Here is an 18,708-nt window from a genome sequence, read left to right as displayed (position 1 = left end):
TCTCTTTTCCAGCAAGAGATTATTTAGTATTAACATTCCTATTAAGAATGGCTTAATGATAAAGAATTTGATATTTGCAGAAAAACCACTTACTTATGAAATGTGCTATATATTTTCTCTTCCCATTATTTTTATTAATAGACTTAGAACGGATTATGTCTATGTCTCAAGCATTACTCAAGGTTATCTATAACTTAAAGAAAAAAAACACAAATGCAAGACATAGTGATGTATTCCAAAATCTGTACATAGAACATTTAGAAATGAAATTCATGTTTTCTTTCTGATTTTGAAAGAAACACTTGTAAAGGAAAATTCAGAAAACTATTTTAGAAACATTAAAAAGTCACACATAATCCCACCTCTCAAAGACCACAATTACAATTGTATTTGGGTGAATTTACTTTTCATCTACGTTCTATACATAAAATTACACAGTTGCAATCATATTTTAAGTACAGTTGTACATCCTGCTTTCATTTATAAGTGGTTTTCCTAATTTGATTATATATGTAACATGCTTAACGCTCAATGGCTACATAGTATTTCATGACATTGGTGCATCATATAACCACTCATCTATTGCAACTGTTTCAATTATTCACTATTACAAATAATCCTACAGGATGTACAAAGCATAACACTTTCAACGGAACATTATCCAGAAGAAAACGCTAACAGTCCTCTGAAATCAATACTCTAAACAGGTATGTGGGCCACATTTAAACTTTTCTTCCTAAGGTATCCTATTTACATTTCAAAAATCTCAGAGACAACATAATCACATGATTAATTTCCACTCTCATGTTTGACTCCCTTGATTCTTAAACCAAAAGAGCTGTAGGCCCTACCCAACATTCACTCTCACTTCCTCCTTACTAACAGCACTTTTGTACTATTCAGACAGACAATGTGCCCAACTGAAAGACGACAGCCACCAACCTTCTGTATAGTTAGGTATAATTATGTGATTAAGTTTGAGAAATTGAGATATAAGTGGAAGCCACTGAGAGAGATTTCTAGAAAGACTCCTTTAAATAGTGATAGACAATAGAAAAAGCTGTTTTGTTACTTTCCTTCTTCCAGGAAGGTTGAAGTGGTAGCTGGTGCTCAAGCAGTCAGTGAGGCACCGGCATAAGGAAGACGTGATCAGGAATGGCAGAGCAGAAAGACAGAAGCAGTCTGGGGCTCTGTGACCATGAAAACACCACATCAGTGGTAATCTATTGCTGTACTGCCCAACTTCAGAGCCTAATTCTGTTATTTCCTATCTGTACAACTTAGAGCAAATTATTTAGTTTTTCTATTTTTTCACCTGTAAAATCGGGATAACTATACATTTCATAGGATATAAAGTGCTGTGAACCCCGAATATCCGAGGCAGGCCTCAGTCAATTTATAAAGTTTAAAGTTCGGGTGCGGTGGCTCACGCCTGCAATCCCAGCACTTTGAGAGGCCAACGCGGGTAGATCACGAGGTCAGGAGATCGAGACCACCCTGGCTAACACGGTGAAACCCCGTCTCTACTAAAAATACCAAAAAAAATTAGCCGGATGTGGTGGCAGGCGCCTGTAGTCCCAGCTGCTTGGGAGGCTGAGGCAGGAGAATGGTGTGAACCCAGGAGGCGGAGCTTGCAGTGAGCTGAGATCGCTCCACTGCGCTCCAGCCTGGGCGACAGAGCGAGACTCCGTCTCAAAAAAAAAAAAAAAAAAAAAAAGAAAGTTTATTTTGTCAAGGTTGAGGATGTGCACCCATGACACAGCTTCAGGAGGTCCTGATGCCATGTGCCCAAGGTGGTCAGAGCACAGTTTGGTTTTAGACATTTTAGGAAGACATGAGACATGGAAGAACATATGTAAGATGGACATTGGTTTGGTCCAGGAAGGCAGGACAACTGGAAGCAAACGCGGGACAACTCATAGCAGGGAGGGGGCTTCCAGGTCATACCAGAGAAGAGACAAACAGTTGCATTATTTTGAGTTTCTGATTAGCCACTCCAAAGGAGGCAATCAGATACACATTTATCTCAGTGAGCAGAGGACTGACTTTGCATAGAATGCAAGGCAGGTTTGCCCTGAGCAGTTCCGGCTTGACTTTTCCCTTTAGCTTAGTGATTTGGGGACCCCAAGGTTTCTTTTCATTTCACAGTGCTTAGAACAATGCCAGAAAATAACAAATATTCTATTATAGTTTCCCATTATTTGTATTAGATCAGCCCTAGACTACCCACCTTCAGACTTATTTTATGGGAGAGAAATCAACAAAGACATAGGTACTTACTTAAGATACCTAAGGGGACATCTATTGCTTTGTATGTAATTATAATAACTATATATAACATATATGACATCTATTTTATATGTAATAAAACTTAGCCCTGAATCACTAGGACATCTCCTTTCTTCATGCTGTGACTGATTCCCTTTGCTGTATCTTCTTTCGTAAATATGTATCATTAAGTTTCTTTCTTTATATCCCTGTTTCTGGCTCTTCCTTTTAACAACCGTATCCTGGTTCCTGATTCTTTCCTTTGAATACTAAGGACCAGTGCATGAAACAAAGTAGTATTTATAAATAATACATCTTAAAAATTAGTACATATTTTTTCCCCTGTAAATGGCAGCAGGATTCTGAGCCCAGGCTTTTTTCATTAAATTATTTATTAAAGAATAATGCACCTGCAGAAAACGGCACAAATTTTAAGCATACAGCTTCGTAAGAAAAGCTCTTTTACGTTCCCCAGGTTCCAAAAGAGAAAAGGAAAAAAATAACAAGAGGCACAATAAGTTTTAGAATATCACCTAAAATTATTACATTTCCCCCAATGTCTTAAGAAATTTTAAGCCTAACAAATAAATATTATTAAAATGAATACCCATATACTATTTACTTATATTTACCAATTGTTAAATGTTTTCCCACATTTACTTTTTCTCTTTTAACCACATGAAAATAAGCTGCAGGGTCATAACACATCATCCCTAAATATTTTAGCATGTATCTCCTAAAAACAAAAGCAGTCTCCTACTTAAACATAATATCATTATCACACCCAAGAAATTTAACATTAATATTGCCTAATAGTCTATATTCACATTTCCAAATTGTTTCCATTTTAATATTCTTCCCTACCTTTACCTCATCCTAGATCCAGTTATGGATTACACATTTTGTTTGACATGTGTTTGTAGACTCCTATGTGTTTGTAGACTCCTATAAGATCAGACAATTTCATTGACTTTTTTTTTTCTTTCTTTCTTTCATGACTGACATATTTGAAGAGTTCAGGTAACTTTTCTTATAGAATGCTTCACAATTTGGATGTAAGGAAATGATTATTCCCTCATGATTAGATTAGGTTACACATTTTTAGAAACAGTACTAGATAGGACATGTTATCCAAGATGCCACTGTGAGAACAAAGGTTGTTTCCTTGTGCAACTGAATAATAGGCCAATGTGAAAAACAGTATCTGTCTATATGATGGAGTGCAATCACAGTTTAAAACAAAGATTAGAAAAAGAGTATCTGTCACCTTCTACTGGCAATAGAAATCAAAGGGCATTGTATTTGTCCATTCTCATGCTGCTAATAAAGACATACCTGAGACTGGGTAATTTATAAAGAAAAAGAGGTTTAATGGACTCACAGTTCCGCATGGCTGGGGAGGCCTCACAGTCAAGTGGAAGGCAAAGGAGAAGTAAAGGCATGTCTTACATGGTGGCAGGCAAGAGAGCACTTGCAGAGGAACTGCCCTTTATAAAAGCATCAGGTCTCATGAATCTTACTCACTTAAGAGAACAGCACAGGAAAAACAGCCTCCATAATTCAATTACCTCCCACGGGTCCCTCCCATGATACATGGCGATTATGGGAGCTACAACTCAAGGTGAGATTTGGGTGGGGACACAGCCAAACCATATTAGGCATCATGGCCCTCAGGTTTTCCACTTGGAATAAAGAGTCACAGAGTGCAACCTGTACTTTAGAGATTTCTTTACACTAAACTCTTTGAAATGTTTATTTCTAAGGGTCGGAATTGCAGGGGACTTTCACATTCTGTATTATTTTTGAAATGCTTGAGTTTTGATAACAAGCAGATACTTTACTTTTATAATCAGAGAAACATATTCCAAAGATTTTTAATAGAGAAATATTCAATGTAAAAATTTCTTAAAGCAGGGGCTCAGCTTTTCTTACAAGATTAGGTAGCATAGGTTTCTGCTCTCACTAGTAAAACAAACACTGGGCAATACTAGCCCTTGAGTTTTAATGATGGTAAATGTCTTCAGTTTTTCTACAGGACTTTAACAGATTTCCTTTTAAGTCTTCATATTTGCAGGGGCTGGGGGCCAGGGAATTACAAACATTACAGAACAAAGGAGCCATCATCAGCCGATTCTCTGATATAGAATAGACCCTTCAAATGCAGTCATTTCCCTTTGATTATTTTCTTTCCTCTTAAGCTTTTGTTTCAGATTCAAATATATTCTGAATAGACGCAATTAACCTTAATATGTATAACCTTACAGCACTCTACTGACTTTGAAGTAAGTAACCTTACTGTGTAATTGAACTAAGTTTCTTTTTTTCTCATTTCTGCTATGGTTCTACTGATTATTATAGGTATTATGTGTTTTCAAGCTTTCATCATCCTGTTGGTTTATTGTTTCACCATTCCAGCTGTCGAAGACTTTTTGAGCAATTCCCATTCATTTTTGATATTGTATTTGAACAAAAATGATTGCTCCCCAAGCCTTGGCAGACCACAAATGCATACCATACTGAGGAATGGAATCCAGTGCAGAAAAGTTGGAAATTCCTTCTATACAGGACCATAATTTCTACCCTCCTGCACAAACAGGAGTGTAAATTTGATCTAATCAAACCAAAATGTTTTTTTAATTTTCATCCACTCTCTCTCTTCTGTCATGCATAGAACTGTGCTTTTCAAACTGTAGGAGGTAATCCTCTAATGGGTTAGGAAATCAATTCAATGGATTTATTTTTAATGCACAAGAATAGAAACGGTCAGAGTACATCACATATAATAAAGGTGAAAATTGTTTTGTGTAATTTTAGTTATATATACACTAATATATACTCAGTCATGTACTAGCTCATGATGTCAAATGAATTGCTCACTGTAGGCTATGATCAAAAGTCACTGGAAGTTACTATGTTGTTGAGGTTGCACAGTGAGAGTGAGATAACTGCTCTAATTCAGAGATGTTTGAGCCAGAGAGACTCCATCTTGAATAGGGGCTGGGTAAAATAAGGCTAAAACCTGCTGGACTGCACTCCCAGACAGTTAAGGCATTCTAAGTCACAGGATGAGATAGGAGGCTGGCACAAGATACAGGTCGTAAAGACCTTGCTGATAAGACAGGTTTCAGTAAAGCCAGCTAAAACCCACCAAAACCAAGACGGCAACGAGAGTGACCTCTGGTTTTCCTCAATGCTACACTCCCACCAGCATCATGACAGTTTACAAATGCCATGGCAACATCAGGAAGTTACCCTAGATGGTCTAAAGAGGGGAAGCATGAATAACCCGCCCCTTGTTTAGCATAAAATTAAGAAATAACCATAAAAAGGGGCAACCAGCAGGCCTCGGGGCTGCTCTGCCTATGGAGTAGTCATTCTTTATTCCTTTACTTTCTTAACAAGCTTGCTTTCACTTTGCTCTATAGACTTGCCCTGAATTCTTTCTTGTGTGACTTCCAAGAACCTTCTCTTGGGGTCCGGATCAGGACTCCTTGCCAGTAACACTAACACCAGGCTACCAAGCTCACCTGTCATTTGTGAAAAGCAGCAGAACAAAGGGAATCCCCAGAGAAACTTTTCTCCTGCACTCTACTTCTCTATTCAAATCATTTTAAAACTATGGTGGGTTCACGACATGTTATCCCAAAATTTGGACCTTGGCATTTGAGAAAACAGCAAAAGCAGGAAGGCCTCTCTGACCTTCTCCCATCTTTCTCACCTGAAGCAAGCCATAAAAAATTTCTCTGACCTTCCTCTAAGGTAGGTCATAAGATCCTCATTTCAGAGGGATCCTCCCTCCTCCCTAAACCCATAGAAAATGAATGGAGACAAAGAGACACAAATAATTTGAACAAACAGGCCTTGCTACGCTTCCCCAGTTTATGTCATTAGACCATACACCTTTTTCGCCAATCATACACTATCCACTCTTCATCAAACCTAAGCATAAAAAGACACAGTTTTCCCTGATTCTTTGAATCTTCATTTTTGGAAGCTCCTTTGTGCTATAAAACTTATGTTACATGAATGGGTATGCTTTTCTCTTGTTAATCTATCTTTTTTTATAGGGATATCAGCCATGAACCTAGGGATAGGTAAGGAAAGAAATCTTCCCCTCTCTGCAACTGTAAATGTCACATTACTGCTTCTACATTATCATTCCCTTTAGCCTATAGAACTTCTCTTTTCTTAATGTCAATATAAAATAATGATACGGCTGGGCGCAGTGGCTCACACCTGTAATCTCAGCCCTTTAGGAGGCCGAGGCAGGTGGATCATGAGGTCAGCAGTTCAAGACCTGCCTGACCTACATGGTGAAACCCTGTCTCTACTAAAAACACAAAAATTAACCAGGCACGGTGGTGGGCACCTGTAATCCCAGCTACTCAGGAGGCTCAGGCAGGAGAATCGCCCGAACCCAGGAGGTGGAGTTTTCAGTGAGCTGAGACCGCATCATTGTACTCCAGCCTGGGTGACAGAGCAAGACTCCATCTCAGGAAAAAAAAAAAAAAAAAAAAGATGATAGGACCTTAGCTAGCTGCACCATCACTCCTTCTATCTATCCTCCCTCTATACATCATATTCAAGATCCAGAATTTGGTAGATAGACATAGGTTTGAATAGTGGTTCTGTCACTCAAAGAGCCATGAGATCTTGGAAAATCATTTTATTTTCAAGACTCAGTTTCCTCATCTTTAAGGTAGCAAATGGCTTATCATGAAGAAACTATTCAATAATGTACCTGACATACTTAACACAAGGTCTAGCACATGGTTAATCATTGAAAACACATGAGCTACTAAATGTTATTTTGGTTTGTCTCTCAGGGGTACCCAGTTTAATTATTCCAGGTCATAACAAATTTACTTCATGCTACAACAGGATTCCAATGTTTCATTACATTTCTCATTTCAAAAATAAGTCAAATAGTATTAGTATTAGTATCTGGTAATCATTGAGACATCTACCCAGCTCACTGAGACATGTCATTAGTAAGAGTTAAATACTATCTGTTGCTTTATAAACTTTCTGCATGCTAAAGATTGACTTAAATAATCCCCTAATGAATAACCATCTATATTGAGCCATCAAGAAGATTGTTCATTACAATCAATCACAGATACTCTCTTCCAATGTACTATTATTTCATAACATTAAAAGGAACTCCAGCATTATTCAATTCTCTATTTCCAGGGAAAAATACCAGCCTGATGCATTCAGGCCACTTAGCATCTATAAGCAGAATTTTATTTTCTCATAATCATATAGAGAAGGAAATTGAAAATATGGACATTGCAGTGAGGAAGCAATAGTGAAAACAGTTCTAATATGCTCTAATAAGTTTGTAAAAACTTGTACTTAATTTCAGAATATTGTATGTGGCTTATTCAGATGCAAATAATGTGAGTCAAAATGACTTAAGTTCTGTCTTCGACATAAGAAACCATAATTCAGGATTTCAGAAAATAGACACTAAATAGTGATATTTATAAAAATTTAACACTATAACTTAGTGACTTTATTATTGTATATCCCACCTTGTATTCCATGTTATAATTACAGAATACAAAATTTAACAATGCCTTTTAAGGAGAAAAGAGAAAAATCAGGACTGGTCATGATGAACTGCTCTTACCAAACCATCATTGATTCTCCTTTTATCTCCCTTGAGAGTTTGGGGATGAAGAGAAGGATTACAAAGATTATTTCCTTCCCTCGAGCATAACAAACTGGTGGGATGCATTGAGATTGGATCAAGGAAATTAGGAAATGTGTTTTCTGGGCCCTAAAGGAGGAAATGAGAAAAAGGATGGGTTTCCCCAATCTGCATAGATAGCATGCCACCAACAGACATAAATAAGATGTCTAAGTGTTGAGGTTGCAGTAGGGTGTTTGAGACTGTATTAGTTTGAGTTTTTCAGAAGCTGACACCAAGACAGAGTCAGACATGCAAGAGATGGATAAGGAGGAATGCTTGTGAAGGATGAAAGGGGGAGCAGGGGTAGGCAAGGAAAGCCTTGAGAACAAGACCGGGTCTGATTCCTATTGCCAAAACCTAAATAAAAGACAACGAGAGAGGCTCTCCTAAAGAAAATTATATTTATTCTGGATTGAGCATTGCAATGGGAATACACTGGGTATATTCAGGAAAGCAAAGGAAGACCAGGGTTTTTAAAGGAAAAGTGAGGAGGGTGATATAAGTTGTTTGAGACAAATATCCTTGGCTACAAGAATCAACAAGGGTAGAATCAATCCAAGGTTGGACGGACAGTTGCTACGCAGATGTCCTTGCAGAAGTATTTTTTAAGGTTGTAGCTTTTGTGCAAAGTTGTAGTTTTTGCAGAGCCTTTTGTGAGAGTTCTTGTTATCAGGCATATGTGCGTGAGAATCCTCCCTTCATGGCCCCAGCTCCACATGTTTGACACAAGTGACCTCATTTTGAGTCTGACAACTTTCATTCTATGAAAGGATGGAAGGAAAGAGGATTGAGTAGCAAGATCCTCAGAGTGTTACACATTTCTGAGAAAATCTTGGACAGGAATATGGGGAGTCTTCCAGCAAAAGTTGCCTAATAGAGGAGTCCCACATGGGCCAGGAATAGGCTAGCACTAAAACCATCCCAAGAAAATTGTATAAAATTGAGCAAGAGAAAAATAAAACAATAAAATGCAACTGGGCTTACAGCAGCAATCATTAAGCCAGCTTGCCCTTTGGTCTACTTCCTTGTAGCCGGTTGCTGCTCGCTAGCCCAGCTTTGAGTTGTCCAATGGACAATCCCAGATTTTCTAGCCCCTCACTCTCCATGAATCCCCTTAAAAACCCTTGCCCAGTACCCGTGGAAGAAACAAATTTGAGGCTTGAGAATTCCTCCTGTTTCTTCACTGAGAACGTCACAATGATTAAACTCTTCCTCTGCTGCAAGTGCCATTGTCAGTGTATGGGTCTGTTGCTGCACAGAGGGTGTATAAGCCTGGCAGTTCTGCAACAGCACTGGCACCCTGGAATGCTCAGTCATTGGCTGGGACGGATGTGGCATAAGCCAGCACTCACAGGCAAGGTGTAATGGATCCAAAAGGGTGGCAGCTGGGGCCGTCAGCTGACTATGCTCCCCGCTATAAGTTCTTCTGAAGACAATCTGAACAACAAGTTTCTCTGGCTGTTCAGAGGCCACTTAAACTCCTGTGATATAATAAAAAATAAATATTTGGTCATGGTCCCTGGTTCCAAGTTTCCAAAACCCTTGGGATTCCCAGAGTGCTAAGTGTCTACTGTATGCTAATGACTGTTGGTGAGGTCCCTAGACAGCTAGCTTAAGAACCAAGACTGGTAGCTAGAAAAACCAACTATGAGATTGGAGGGTTAACACTTTCAGCCCCATTTCAATTTCTGGGGAGAGGAGGGGGCTGGAGATTTAATTACCAATGGCCACTGGACTTATTCAATGATGCCTAGGTAATAAAGCCTCAATAAAAGTTTGTGAACTATAAGGTTTGGGGGTCTTCCAGGTTGGCGAACACATCAACGTACCTACCTAGAGTATGGAAACTCTTCACACACCACCACCTACCCCTTCATCCCCCAAGAGATGCCTTACGCATCTCTTCCACTTCACTGAGTTGTATCCTTTATGATAAACCTATAATCATAAATATAGTAATTTCTGCGAGTTTTGTGAGTCACTTTAGTGAATTATCAAAACTAGGGAAGGGGAGATGCATGGGAACCCCCAACTCTGTAGTCTGATGGGGAGACATACAGGTAGCCTGGAGACTCCATTTGCAGCTAGCGTCTGAAGTCTGAAGTAGGGGGCAGTTTTGCAGGACTGAGCCCTTAACTTGTGGAGTCCACACTAACTCTGAGTAGTTAGTGTTAGAACTGAACTGTAGGACACCTAGTTGGGGTCAGAGTTAGTTGGTGTTAGAATGACATATTTGGTGTCAGGAAAAAAAAACAACACGCAACTCCTAATGATCCTGTAGACGAAAGCTCAAACGTCACGTCTGAGGAAAGATCTTCCTGCTCCCAAGACCAGCTCAGACCCTGGCTTTCCTTGCAAGCTTGTCCAGCCCAGGGCCCACAAGGTGCATGTAGCCCGGGCGGCTCAGGACGGCTTTGAATGTGGCCCAACACAAATTTATAAACTTTCTTAAAACATGGAGGGTTTTTTTTGCGATTTTTTTTTTTAAGCTCATCCGCTATCATTAGTGTTGGTGTATTTTATGTGGGGCCCGAGACGATTCTTCCAATGTGGCCCCAGGAAATCAAAAGATTGGATACCCCTGCTTTATAGTACACATATTTATTCACATTTTAATAAATGTCTGTCCCATCAATTAGACAGTAGGCTTCATGAGGGCTTATTTTTTGTTGAATAGTTATTTGTTCCTAGTTTTTAATTAGTTCTTTTAAGCTAGAGATCCTCTCATTCCATGGTGGTTATGAGGATTGAGAGTCAATATACATAGAGTGCTTCTACATACTAGGCACTACATAAGTGCTATGGTTATCACTGCTCGTGTTGAAATCTCTACAATACTAATAGAAAGTAGGCCACAAAAATGTTAAGATTAACATAATTTACATACAAATTCAGCTCAACTGTAAAATAAAATTCCATATTATAGGTTCGTTTTCAAAATATCTTTTTATTTTCTTCAAACAGCATCAAGCTAAAGGACCAGGTATGGTTGGACAAGTACAAGAATGTGAACTCAACTCTATATTACTAGCACAGGCAAGACCCCATTTCCCAGAATTGGATAAAAACTAGGTAAATGCATGTCTTTGTCTTATATTTATCTAGAGGTGATATAAATAATGTAAAATATTTACAAACAAGCAGAACATTAAGAAGGATAAAGGTTTACTTTGGATTAGAAGTTTGTGTAAGCTTTTTTCTCTTTTAATTTGTGTAGATAGCTTTGATATTTAAGGACAAGATGAAAATCGCCAACTAAAACTAATTGGGAAAGCCAGTATGAATTAGCAAATACCTGCAATAACTTAAATCCAAATTCCATCAAGAACTCAATCTTGTCTGAGAGTCTATCAGAGGTACTCAGAATCATTTAATATATTGATAGCCATAGATTTTTACTAGTATACTTTGTTTCTATGCAAGTAGGTGGTTTATTTATTTATTTATTTGAGACAGGGTCTCACTCTGTTAACAGCCCAGGCTTGAGTACAGTGGTACGATCATAGGTCACTGTAGTGTTGGAGCTCCTGAGCTCAAGCTATCCTCCTGCCTCAGCCTCTCGAGTAGCTGGGACACAGGTATGTGCCACCGTGCTCAAAAAAAATTTTTTTTTTTTTTTTGGAGACAAGGGCCTCCCTATGTTACTCCTGGACTAAAGCAATCCTCCCACATTGGCTTCCCAAAGTGCTGAGGTTACAGGCACGAACCCCTGCACCCGACCACAATTAGGTGTTTTAAACCAGTGTTTTTTCTGTGTGTTTTTAACAAGGCACAAACACTCAACTTAAGGGTGACAGCATAGTACTTTAACAGGCATAAAGTTATGTTTTACACATGTATATGTGGAAAAATTAAAACCCTATGAAGTTGTTATTGTCTCATATTAAGTAATGAGAAAACTGAGGCATAAAGTAGCTAAGGATTTTGTTCAAAGAGCAAGTGATGGCACAATCAGAACTGAACCCAGGTCTACCCGGCATCAGAGCCCATATTCCTAATCCCCACACTGGGGCTGCAGGAGGAAATTAATGGAAGCATGCACACAAAACAAGAGAAATATTTTACCATATAAATAAATTCACATTATGAGTAGACAAATGAAGCTGTATTATTAAAGCACTTAACTCTATCCTCGTTTTTTTTGTTTGTTTTATTTCGTTTTTGAGACAGAGTCTTGCTTTGTTGCCCAGGCTGGAGTGCAGTGGTGTGATTTTGGCTCACTGCAAGCTCTGCCTCCTGGGTTCATGCCATTCTCCTGCCTCAGCCTCCCAAGTAGCTGGGACTACAGGCGCCCACCACCACACCCGGCTAATTTTTTGTATTTTTAGAAGAGACAGGGTTTCAACGTGTTAGCCAGGACGGTCTCGATCTCCTGACCTCGTGATCTGCCCGCCTCGGCCCACAAAGTGCTGGGATTACAGGCATGAGCCACCACGCCCAGCCTCTTTATTTTTTTAAATCAGAAAGCGTTTCTAATTTTTTATCCCCAAAATAAATAAAGACTTATTTTGGGGCAGGGGGTGGGCAGCTAATTCTACTGAGATATGTGCCATTCATTTTCCTTGGTTTTCCAACTCCATTAAAGGAAACAAGTGAGAAAGTGAATCTAAGTAACTAATGGAGATGCAACAAAAATTCAAAGTTGTCCCAACAGGATCTCAGACATCAAACCCCTAAAAGGGAATATATAATTCTGTACTTACTGCAACTGGTTTAGATGGAAAAAAAAAAAAAAGGAAGACTCAGTGAGAGATAACTAAACACTTCCTAGTATTTTTTAATGGTTTATTTGAAAATCTTTTTAGGAATTGCAAAATAGTGTGCAATGAGGTCTTCAGGGTATTAAGGCCTGGATAACCCATCCAAAAGCTGCCTGTTTCTGAGCAGCTTGGTCTAGCAAGATTCCGGGGTAATTACAACCAAATAAGAAAATAGATGCAACAGTGAATACTTATGTGATGATATGAGCTTGAAAATAAATGGTTATATCTAAATAAATGCTTTTTAACAGAAAAAAGTAATGCAAATCATGTTCATCATTAACTATTCATGGACATGAGACCATGTGTCTATGACTTTTGTTACTGTTAAGTACTATAGCTTGTAGATATGAGGGTTACTTGAAAGTAATGGGCTGCTTCTATTGTGGCAAGACACCAATTATTCTGAGGAGGAAAGAAATGCAACAATCTCTAATTGATTTCCAGATTATCCACCCCATCTAAGGGTAAACCTAACCTGAATAATATTAAAGGCCTGGTACTTTCAAAAGCTAAGGGATGAAAGAAAATCTACTGTTTATCGGCCATAAGGTTATATACTGTTTCTTAGCAACCAGGGTTTTCCTTTCGTAGGACTAGAAGTCGACGAAAAAGGAGACACTAAAAATAAAACCATTTGGACAGTTCCAATTCACAGAGGCAGCACTTCAAAGGCAGTGATGTTGTGATAAACCATACTGCTGAGTTAAAGAAGTTCACTCCTTTGGCTGGAAAGAGAGGCTCACGACACTTGCATAATAAATGTTTCCCGGATACTCACTGCAGTCCCTGAATCAAAGACCAGGAATAAATGCTACCTATCTGTTCTTGGATAGAGCACATATCAACATCAGGGACAAGAGTTACTACGGTCACTCACCTCCACTCCTCTGGTTGCAAGAGGCTAGTTTATCTGGGAGTCTTGCTGGGACACAGGCTTGCTCCTACCTAGAGGCAGAATTTGAATCTTCTACCCCGTATCACATTTCTTGTTGACCCTTACCTGTTAGTGTCTGATATAGCAATTCCATTTAGGGCACCAAGTTTTGTTTTTGTTTTGTTTTGTTTTGTGTTGAGACAGAGTCTCGCTCTCTTGCCCAGGCTGGAGTGCAACGGTGAGATTTTGGCTCACTGCAACCTCCGTCTCCCTGGTTCAAGCGATTCTCCTACCTCAACCTCCCAAGTAGCTGGAACTACAGGCGCGTGTCATCACACCCAGTTTATTATTTTATCTTTAGTAAAGACGGGGGTGTCACCATGTTGGCCAGGCTGGTTTCGAACTCCTGACCTCAGGTGATCTGCCTGCCTTGGCCCCGCAAAGTGCTAGGATTACAGGCTTGAGCCAACGCTCCTGGCCGGGCACCAAGTTTTTAAAAAACAGTAAGGGAAAAGAGCTCATACTGGTTGGAGTATGAGCTCTGGAGATACCTGGAAAATGACATCTTACTGGATGCCTAGGCACTTCCTACACACCCACGTCTTTCAATCCTGTAGCCAGTCACAAAAGTCAGAAAAGTAGCGTTCCTAGAAGGAACCGGGCTGGTTATTTACCAAAGGACTGGAAACTAGCAAACTCTATTTATAAGGCAAGGCATGGATGCTTTCCTTTAAGCAAATGAGCTTTCATTCAGTCAAAATCCCTGTTGTTGGGCCCCTGTGGCTTCAAACTCCAAGGACCACGAAGGTGCTTGTATGTTTGCGGCCCGGGCTCCCGCCCCAAGCCAGGTTGTTAAAATACTCACTGTCTCTGGCCCGCGTGCACGACGCTCTCTCGCGAAGGGCTCTCAGGGGCTGCCTGCAAACCCTGTCTCTGGTCTTCCAGCGGGCCCAGCTTCCCGTGCCGCCCATAAGGGTCCCGGGGGTCCTGGGTCGAGCGGGAGGCAGGAGAGGCGCTGAGCCCGGAGCTCACCACTCTACTGCGTGTGTACATGGTGCACAGCCCGCGGGTCCCGGGCCGCCGTCTCTGCGGGAGGGATGCGGCTGGGAGGCTTAGCGAGTCTCTGGACGGGATTCCAAAGTGCAGAGGCAGCGGTTTTAACAGCTGAGTTTCGGTTTCTCAGAATCAGCAGCAAACTGCGCCCGCCCCAGAGAACTTCCCCATCTATTCTCCACTGAGGCCCCCTCCGACCTTATCGCGGGTTCACAGCCCAGGATGTTGACTTGAGCTGGCTTGATCGGCTACAGGTGAGACGGTTTAAAGCCTCACAATCACCTTAGAGGTTAATCAGAATAACTGGGATCAGCCACGGACACGTGGTGAGCGATTAGCCCGCAAAGTGACTACAATCCTGAAAGATACTTGAGAAACTGTTTAACAGGCAACTCTAATTTGAGGACCGCTGGATATTTGAGACTGTAAAACACATATTAACCTTAAAATACCAGAGATTAGGTCAATAACTAAAATCATCTCAACAAAATGTCACCTTTTATCAGTAATGACTGCGGTGTGGCTGTTACCAAGGCACATACTTTCAAGTTAGAGGAAATGGAAACTGAAATCAAAAGAAAACAAAACCCCACAAAGCTGGAGAAGTAAGCTAAGGTAGACCTGATTCTCCAGGCAGCCTTGCTAAGTAATTGACTAGACATTCGAGAACTGTTAAAAAAAAAAAAAAAAAAAAAAAAGACCTGATCTGTGCAGAACAGTGTGCAATGGTGATGTGGGGACATTTTAAAATAAGGATTTGTAAGGCTCAGTTTCTGTAGGTCCAGGGGTGAGCTCTGGCATTCTTATTTTTGAAAAGCTCCCAGATGGTTCTGATGTGTGCCAGGGTTGGTCACCAGGGTCACAATGCCATCTACACAAAGATGAGTGAAGGCTCCTCCCTCACATTACCTGCATTCTAGGAGTATCCTAGTAGACAGGTAAACGAATGGGAATGCCACTTTGGGATAAATGAAATGACAGGCAGCTGTGGAGGCACACGGAAACTAGGGATTAGCCCTCTGAGTAATTCAGGAACAGGGACATTTGAGAATGAGCCACCAAAGACATAGGAATTCACCAGGAAGAAGGAGATGCTACGGCAGAGGCTTGTCACTTAGAATGACATGATGTGTACTTAATTCCAGGGCTTGTCATGTGGCTGGAGCACCCCAGCCCTAGGTCAGCAAGGCACTTAGGAGCTGGACTGTCTTGCTTTTATTATTGGTGCTTAGAACAAACAGACAAATGCAGGTTTGATAGCTAATGAAAGAATGAAATTGAAGGGTGGGCAAGGGTGGGATAGGAGAGGAGAAAGTAATGACAAGGAACATGGTAGGAAAGACAGTCAGGGTTTCTACGCCATCCTAAGACATTGGAGTTTTGTAGAGTAGGCCAGAGTTGCACAAATTTCAGTAAGCATCAGAACCACTTGGAGGAGGGTGTGTTAAAACAGATTTATGGCCAGGCGCAGTGGCTCACTCCTGTAATTCCAGTACTTTTGGAGGCCAAGGCAGGAGGATCGCCTGAGGTCAGGAGTTGAAGACCAGCCTGGCCAACATGGCAAAACCCTGCCTCTACCTGGGCGACAGAGACAGACTCCGTCTCAAAAAAAAAAGAAAAAAAAAGAAATAGAGTTTCTGATTCAGGTCTGGGATGGGGCCCAAGGATTTGCAGTTCTAACAAATTTCCAGGTAATACCAATGATGCCAGTCTCAGGATCACCCTTTGGGAACCACTGTTGTAGGCAATGTGGAAGGCACAGAAAGTTTTTCAATAAGGCAGTTACACTAATAATATCTGTTTGACAAAGTTAGCTCTAACAATGTGAAACGGAGATTGAAAGATGAAGAGACTGAAATTGGGAAGATACATTCAGAACCTCGTTATGGCTAGGTAAGAAATACAGATCTGAGCTAAGGCAATCCAGAAAGCAGGGAGCAAAATCAAGACATTTCACATGGGCCAGGGTCAGTTGCTCATGCCTGTGATCCCCGCACTTTTGGAGACTGAGGCAGGAGGATCACCTGAGGCCAGGAGTTTAAGGTCAGCCTGGGCAGCATGGTAAGACCTCATCTCTACAAAACAAATAAATAAAACATGAAAGACACATCACATGAGAGATTAGCATAGATAAAAACTAGATGAAAGAGAGAATTGAGTACTGGAAGGCAGCAGAGAGAAGGGGAGATGGCTTTTATAGTGCTTTGAGACCAGCTGTGCCACATACTGGTCACACACAAGCAAGGCCAAGTCCCTTAATTCCTCAGAGGTCCAGTTTCCTCCTCTGCCCCATGTGGGTATTGTGAGGAATAGAGATCATACACATCAGTGGTTCTCAAATGGAGTCGATTTTTCCTCTAGCAGACATCTGGCAATGCCTGGAGATATTTTTGATTGTGTAGCCTCAAAGTGGGTAGGTGCTACTAGCATGTAGTGTGTAGAGGCCAGGGATGCTGCTAAACATTCTACAATGCACAGAATAGGCCCACGCGACAAAGCGTTATCCTGCCCCAAGTGTCAGTAGTGTTGAAGTTGAAAAATCCTGATCTTCACGATATGCCTAACTTAAAGCCCCAGTAATTTAATGGTTGCTGTCTTTATGGTGACTTTTAACTTTGTGACTGGATAGGAGAACCTAGAGGAGGGACAAGCTTTGAGGGAAGTTCTAAGAGTCTGTTTAGGTGCTGTTGGGTGTGAGGTACCTGCGGGGTGAGAAACGCAGACCTAGAGATCAACAAAAAGAGGAACAGCATGGTCTTTCTGGAGGCCATCTTCCACATTGTACTTCACTAGGAAAATACCCCTGGAACTCTTGTTTCAAAGGAGAAAATTATTTTGGTAGTTGGATGAAATTTAAAGTTTGAGAAAGGGAAAACCCACATTGGGGGAAAACCGATTCTCCAAAGGGAGCTAAGAATAGGCATGCTGGCCTCAAGAATACACTTAGTTGACCATATTTGCTTCACGACATAACCACATCTCACACCAAAGTTCCAAACCTGAGATTTCTCACTCCACTCACTTCTTGTTTTGCCGAATTCTCAAAGTGTTTATTTGTTTTGTTTTTTTTTTTGTTGTTGTTGTTTTTTGAGACGGAGTCTCAGTCTGTCGCCCAGGCTGGAGCGCAGTGGCCGGATCTCAGCTCACTGCAAGCTCCGCCTCCCGGGTTAACGCCATTCTCCTGCCTCAGCCTCCCGAGTAGCTGGGACTACAGGTGCCCACCACCACACCTGGCTAATTTTTTGTATTTTCAGTAGAGACAGGGTCTCACCATGTTAGTCAGGATGGTCTCCATCTCCTGACCTCGCGATCCGCCCCTCTCAGCCTCCCAGAGTGCTGGGATTACAGGCTTGAGCCACCGCGCCCGGCCTCTCAAAGTGTTTTAAAAAATATGAATGTGATTTATTATGGCAACAGACATCTACAGGCTCCTTTTGGATGCCCAAGAATGGGCTCTCTACTTATGTATCATCCATTCTTTCACCGTAGGTGTGTGCATTTGGGTGCAAATATGGGCTAGCCTCTTACTGGAGTTGTTCTGGGGTGCGTTCTTCCACAGCGGTGGCTGGTGAAAAGAAGCAGAGGTGAGCGGGGAGGATCCTGGGCCCCCATCCCTGTTTAGTCAAGTACTTTAGCCCTTTATCTCTTCTACTCACTCGGCTACTGCCTAATTTTATTGGAAGCAAGAATTCAATGGCTTTTAAACGTTTGAAAAACCACTGTACTAAACAATTACCTAGGAATATGTTTTAAGAGACATGAGAAAGTCCTGAAATCTAGTGGGATTGTTAGATTACCTGAAATTTGGCCAATTAGAGATTCATTTAGGAAGTTTTCTTTTCAAATGAAACTGCCTCTGGGAAATAATCATGTATTCATTCCTTTTGGTAAATGAGTTTGTTTGTTTGTTTGTTTGATTTTTTGAGAGGGAGTTTCACTCTGTTGCCCAGGCTGGAGTGCAGTGGTGCAATCTCAGCTCACTGCAAGCTCTGCCTCCCGGGTTCACACCATTCCCTGCCTCAGCCTCCCAAGTAGCTGGAACTACAGGCACC

At 41.0% G+C, this 18,708-nt stretch overlaps 1 protein-coding gene across 1 annotated transcript in view; it reads right to left on the bottom strand.

Moving 5' to 3' along the window:
* EPSTI1 (epithelial stromal interaction 1 (breast)) overlaps positions 1-15,069 on the bottom strand; it is a 116,755-nt gene extending 101,686 nt beyond the window's left edge. Inside the window, exon 1 of the mRNA XM_011940372.1 lies at positions 14,469-15,069. Within this exon, the coding sequence (XP_011795762.1) occupies positions 14,469-14,656 (188 nt within the window). The 5' untranslated portion in view covers positions 14,657-15,069. The remainder of the gene's footprint in view (positions 1-14,468) is intronic.
* Positions 15,070-18,708: the final 3,639 nt, after the last annotated feature.

Source organism: Colobus angolensis, unplaced genomic scaffold (genome assembly GCF_000951035.1).
Source record: "Colobus angolensis palliatus isolate OR3802 unplaced genomic scaffold, Cang.pa_1.0 Scaffold101, whole genome shotgun sequence".
Classification (NCBI taxonomy): Eukaryota; Metazoa; Chordata; class Mammalia; order Primates; family Cercopithecidae; genus Colobus; species Colobus angolensis.
Note: the sequence above shows the minus strand (reverse complement) of the source record. Positions and strands in the feature narration are given on the sequence as shown.